At 49.5% G+C, this 6,126-nt stretch overlaps 1 protein-coding gene across 1 annotated transcript; it reads right to left on the minus strand.

The window, feature by feature from the left end:
• Positions 1-1,028: 1,028 nt before the first annotated feature.
• On the minus strand, positions 1,029-2,359 carry TMEM139 (transmembrane protein 139). Its single transcript, XM_008584730.1, has 2 exons — positions 2,107-2,359; positions 1,029-1,895 (listed from the first exon to the last, which is right to left on the minus strand). The coding sequence occupies exons 1-2, from the start codon at positions 2,346-2,348 to the stop codon at positions 1,493-1,495; spliced, it is 645 nt and encodes a 214-aa protein (XP_008582952.1). The 5' UTR covers positions 2,349-2,359; the 3' UTR covers positions 1,029-1,492.
• Positions 2,360-6,126: the final 3,767 nt, after the last annotated feature.

A 6,126-nucleotide genomic window follows, 5' to 3' on the forward strand; every position in this document is an offset into this window, starting at 1 on the left:
CCCCCCCCCCCCCCCCGCCGCCAGGACGGCCGCGCCCCCGTCGCCGCTGGCGCGTGCGCGGGCGCAGGGCTCTCGCAGTGGCCGCGCCGTCCAATGGCGTGTGAGGAGACGCTTAGCGTAAAGGGAAGGGGCGGGGAAAGAGCGAGGGGGCCGGTCCCGCCCGACCTGGGAATCCGATTGGTTGCCGATTCCCGCGGAAACCAAGGCCTTCTTCCCGGCACCTCCCACCCCTCCTACCCCGCGCATTGCAATAATTCACCGACAGGTGCGGCCCACCCTTTTCACTGTCTTGAAGTTAACTGTGGGGCCAAGGTGCGGAGAATATGGAGAGCACCGGAAGGTGCTAGACAAATGCCCGCGCCATGAGTGAAGTCTTGCGCGGGGAGTGCGGGGTCAGCGATGGTTTAGCAGCTCCCAGTGGCTGAAACGTGCATCACCAGACGCAGACTCTGGTGTTTGGTCCTGGGATCTGAGGAAGCAGGGCAGGGTGCTGGGGTAAAACAGTAAAGGTCACAGCGGAGGGTGAGGCTGAAGCGATTAGAGACGCTTTGCAAGTGGCCCTGGCGCCTTATAATAGATAATTCAGGAGGGAGTCTCCTTAGGTACCACTCCCTCACCCCTCGCCAAGAAACTGACATGTTTATCCTTTCTGACTTTCATATCCCCCCCACTGTCAAAACCGGAACTCCCCCCCTGAGGCAATATACTCCCCTGCTTTCAGACAGGGTGGGGACCCTGCAGTGGAGACGGCTTTCCATCTCCTGGGCAGAGAAGAGGCACAGTGACTGCTGCCACATAGAGCAAGGACTGTTAGAGCTTTGATTAGCTTTGCTCTCCTAGGAGGCTGGGGGCATTCCTGGCCATGTGCAGTCCACCCTGTCTGTAGACACAACTGGCCCCCATTCTGTGTATATGAAGTCTTCCAACCCTCACCAAAAGTTGTGCCAAGACAGGGATTGAGAGGTGCGCAGGTGGTCTCACTTCCCACTACCTTGTATTGAAAACACAGTAAGCTTCGGAATCAGGAGTTCATTAAAGTTATTTTTATACTATTTACTATCAGTGTGCCCTTGTGCAAATTATCAAACTCCTCTGACCCTTGAAATCCCCATTTTTCAATGAAGGCTGGGAATCCTAAGGGATCTAATAGAGGGACAAAGCACGTGGAACAGAAGCAACATAGCTGTCACTCTGATGTTTCCTCTGGTCTTTCTTCTCCAGCTTCTCCGGATCATCTCCCCACCTCACCCTCCATCTGTCTAGAATATTGGATCTGTGGTAGGTCACCGAATGTTGCCAGAAGACTCAAATTGTGCCACTCACATCTCAACTGGGACGGGCTTACCATAGCCTGACTCCCCTCTGGGTCAAGTCCCCATACGTGATGTCAGGGCAGAAACACAGTTCCTGACACATAATAGGCACTGGGAAATGTTGGTCAGATGAATGAGTGGGTCTCATGAACACAGATGATAGATCATGGGAGAATAGTTTAGCAGGGTGTCCAGTTGTCTTCATAGAAAACATTATCATCATCAGGGTGACCAATGCTGACATCATAGCCAGGGGGTGGAGTAAGAGGCTCCGATTTGGGGACTGCCCCCAAGCTCCGCAGATCAGGAGCAGTGTACACAACCCGTGGTCCCCGAAGCCGAAGGCTGATTGGAGTTCTTCCAGGGCTTCCTCCCTGGGTCATTGACCCCTCTGAGCCCACTCGCCTTTCCAGTCCGGCTCTCCTCGGCTCCTCTGGATGGCTAGGTTGTTCCTCCTCAAGTCCTGGGGGGACTACAACAGTGCTGTAGGGGGGTGGTTGATCCACCTGTTGGGGATGGCACTGTGATTCCAACACCACCATGGCCTCTTCATAGGTTGGCACCTCAAAGGCTTCATTGTCCCTGAGGGAGGAGAAACAAAGTCATTGTTGGGTTACTGAAAGAGCTCTTTTTCACTTTCTTGTCTGCTCCCAGCAAAAGACCCTCTGCTGGCCCTGACCCTTCCTCTCATGGATGCCAGTGACATTAAAAAGCAGAGAATGAGAAATTATAGAAACAGCAGGAGAATGGGCCCAAGGTGTGTTCCTTTCATCCTGCTTGCCCCTTAACTCACCGTGCATTGCCTGAGGCCTCTGGGCTCTCGGTCTGTAGTGATGGCAGTGATCGGAACACCCAGTTCAGAAAACAGGCCAGGAGGCAGGCAAACAAGAAGAAGCCAGCCAAGCTGAGAAAGAAATAAGCAGCAGGGGTGATGTCCGGCCGTATGTCCAGCAAAGCCAGCCCCAGGAGGAAGAAGACGCAGCACAGGCAGAGAAACGGCTTCTCCAGTCTTCCCCACAACTGGCTTGGCACCATGGCCCCTCCCCGGGCTCCTGCAAAAAGACACACAGCTGCTGTGTCTAAACTAGCAATTGGCATCACAGCTCTGTCAGATACCAAAGTAACCACATTATCCTCCTTTGTTTACGTTCCAGGTTCTTCAATCTCAAATCAAATAAATGATCTGCAGGGTCCCCTCCAGCCCCACAATTCTCTCCAGTATCAGTGTGTGTGGAATAGCCAGAAAAACAGCCCTGTAGTTGACTCCCAGCCCTCCTGCAAGTTTACTGTGTGCTGACTTTGCCTGTCTGCCTTCCTTCTCCTTCTTCCCTGCCATCTCCCTTCCAGCTCTCTCCCTCTATGCCATCCAGGATCCAGGTTTGGGTGCACCGTGCCTGGGGCCTCAGTGCACATCGGCATCTCTGGAATCCAGGTGATGGGGCAGGGCCTGCCCTTTATTATTGTTCCTACTGGACTTCCACCCCCACCTTCCCGGCCAGAGGCTTTCAGTTTGACTCCGTTGGGGAGTAAAGGAGAAAGAGAGCACCACATACCCTGTCTGACCCGTGTTCCCCTTTCTTCCACAGTCAGCTCATGCTCGACTGGCAGGAGAAAAAGCACATAGACACAACAAAGCCACAGGGACACAACTACGTGAGAAAAGAATCCTACGGACGAAGGCCTAGGGCAGTGGCCACTACCACATACCTGCCAGGGGCCGTGCTCTGCTGATCCTAACTCACTAAACTCAGATATCAAGTTTCCTGCCAAAAGTTAGCACAGGGGCTGGGAGGCCGGCAGGCAGGGTAAGCCTTTTCCTTCCTCTGAAACACAGCAACAACCCGAGGTAGCCCATACCCCCAAACCAGCCTGTCAGGAGTTCCCTGAACTCTGTACAGCAAGGAGTCGCAGAGCCCATCCTCACACCCCAGCCCCAATCCCATGAGCCTCCCGCCCTGCACCAGCTCAGGAGTTCCTCGCTTACCTGTCTCCACAGACTGCAGAAAGTAGGTTGTGGGGGGGAGCAGGAGGAGGTGGGGCCTGCTGGCCCCACCCCCCTTTCTGCCCCAATCCCGCAGTTCTTGCCAAGTCTTCCTCCTTCCCGTTTCTCCCCAAGGTTGACCTCCCACTCCTGCCACACCTTGATTTTTTCTGGTTTTGACCCACTCCACCTTCTCCTGTGGTGCCCTAATGAGAATGCTCCCCCCACTCCCAATGACCTTTGTACTTAGGCCCAGAGTTAGAATTGACCTTTCCCTCTTTTCTCCAGCACACAGTATGTCAATTACGGCCCCGAGCAGTTTGCCTTCTTTTGTACCTGACTCTCCCAAGTGGCTGGGACCAGAAATCATGGCTTATTTAATCTCAGTAGGTCATGCAGAGCGTTGCTCACACATAAGCAATGTGTGTGCATGGGATGGTCTGTCCTGTTTCATTGCCTGAGTACCATTTCTGTGGACTTCCTGTTTTTTGCAGACCTGTCCGAGGTGTTGTGTGTATGCTTCTTGGCCCGGTTAACTCTTGATTCTTCAGAATCCACCTCGGAGGTGATGCCTGCAGTGGGGCCTGTCTCTGCAGAATATGCACAGCATTCATTCCTACCTCTGTCTCAGCCTTTACCCGGCTGTAGAGTAATATTTTGTTTAACTATTTTTCTTCCATTGTGAGTTACTCAAAGCGAGTGATTAGTTTCAGTCATCTCTCAATCCCTGAAACTAACATGGTTTCTGACACAAGGTAGTGCTCACCATGTAGAGTTGAGGCTTTCATGAGAAGCCTGCCCTTTAACCTGGCCTCACCACACCCTGCAGAGAACCAGGAGCCGCTCTTTTAAATTGTGGGTCAGGCAGTAAGTCTGTGTGAGGTAGGTGCTGAGAGGTCGAGAGTGGGTGGAGGCATACTGTGTTCTCGAACCAGAGGAGGGCAAACAAGAGAGAGCTTCGTTCCTTCAGAGCATTACCAGTGGACAAACGAAGGGGAGTGCAGACCACGGGGCACAAATCTAATCCAGCCTCCCCAGGGACAGTCATGGGGGCATAGCCAGAGCTGCTGCAGCAGAGGGCATGTGGAGTGTGTATGTATAAGAGTACTTCAAAAAGTTTGTGGAAAAACAGAATTAAGACATTGTGAATCTTTCCATGAACTTTTTGAAGACCCCTTATAAGAGTTCGAGTGTGTGTGCATATCTGTGTGTGAGAGAATAAGGATGAATGTGTCTGTGCAGTATACATGTGTAGGTCACGGTAGGATGTCATAGATGATTGTCTGTCCCCAGTTGATAGCAGGGAGACAGAGGAGACTTAACAGGAAGGCTAGGGTAGTCTACATGAGGTGTGTCTCTTTAGGAAGCAGGAATGGGGAGTGGGAGCTGGTTGTTTTGTTTCCACCAATTTCCTTACTATTCAGCTCATTTGGCTCGAATCAAGATTTCTATCTATAGTCAATAGAGGAATAGAAGGAAATCGGCCAAGGGTCATTGGTGTGTATGATAAGTAAGGAGGCTTTGTTAAAGAATGAGATCTGCTGGTGGGGGGAGGCGACTGGGGGGATGTAGGCTAAGAGGCAAGGGGCCAAAGGGTGTGGGCCTGAATGTCTACAGTGTGAGAGGTTGTGTAGTCTGGGAGAGGTGGGACCTTTGTAGTTTAAGGCTCTTGGTTGCTAGAAGGAGGGTGCAATAGAGAAATTTATTAATTGAGATAAGAACTGGAATCACTATGTCTTCTACCCTAAGTGAGTCATTACGCAGTTTATGCATGTATTGAAACAACACACTGTACCCCACATATATATACAAGTAAATGTTAAAATTTAAAAAAAGAAAAAAAGTGGATTTCTTGTAGAAAAAAAAAGAACTGGATTCGAATCAGGGAGGTCAGACTGCTGGCTGGCTGTGCCCTTTAGTCTATGAGGGTACTTCAAAACGTTCATAGAAAAATGGAGTTAAAAGATAATAACAATCTTTCCATGAACGTTTTGAAGACGCTTCATATTCTCTATTCCAATAATTTTAAACCTATTTTCTGAAAATTGCATTTATTAAAAATATAAATGTTACAAAATGTTTAAAAACTAAAGGAAAAATGATTTCCAATCTTATTATCCTAACATAGCCATTTAAAATTTTTACATATTCTTCCCAGGCTGTCCACATACAAACCAGAATACACTCTGGTTGAGATCAGAGTATATTCATCACTTTGTATCTTAAAAAAATTTGAAACATTATGTAGTAAATATTTCACCTGTTGATAGTTTTTTTTTAACTTCTTTATTTTTGTTGTGTTGATAGTCTTTATTGTAGTAATTTCTTTTTTTTTTTTTTAAAAGATGACCGGTAAGGGGATCTCAACCCTTGACTTGGTGTTGTCAGCACCACGCTCAGCCAGTGAGCAAACCGGCCATCCCTATATGGGATCCGAACCCGTGGCCTTGGTGTTATCAGCACCGCACTCTACCGAGTGAGCCACAGGCCGGCCCATTTGTAGTAATTTCTAACAGGCACATAATATTTTTATTGAATGGCTGCGCCATAATTTAATTAATATATCCTTATGATATGTTATTCAATAACATTGAGCTTATTCACTTGTTTTGGTCATTAACAATGGTGTTGTAAGAGACGAAAAGTAGATTAGAGGTTGCTAGGGCCAGGGTGGGGAAGGGAGGAAGAGGGCATGACTGCTAATGGGTTTCTTTTTTTTTTTTTTTCCCTTTTTGTCTTTTTTCGTGTCCGGCAACGGATCGCAACCCTCAGTGTTGCGCCCGTACCGGACCGGGACCGGCAATGGGATCGCAACCCTCGGTGTTGCTCCCA

Source organism: Galeopterus variegatus, unplaced genomic scaffold (genome assembly GCF_000696425.1).
Source record: "Galeopterus variegatus unplaced genomic scaffold, G_variegatus-3.0.2 Scaffold3356, whole genome shotgun sequence".
Classification (NCBI taxonomy): Eukaryota; Metazoa; Chordata; class Mammalia; order Dermoptera; family Cynocephalidae; genus Galeopterus; species Galeopterus variegatus.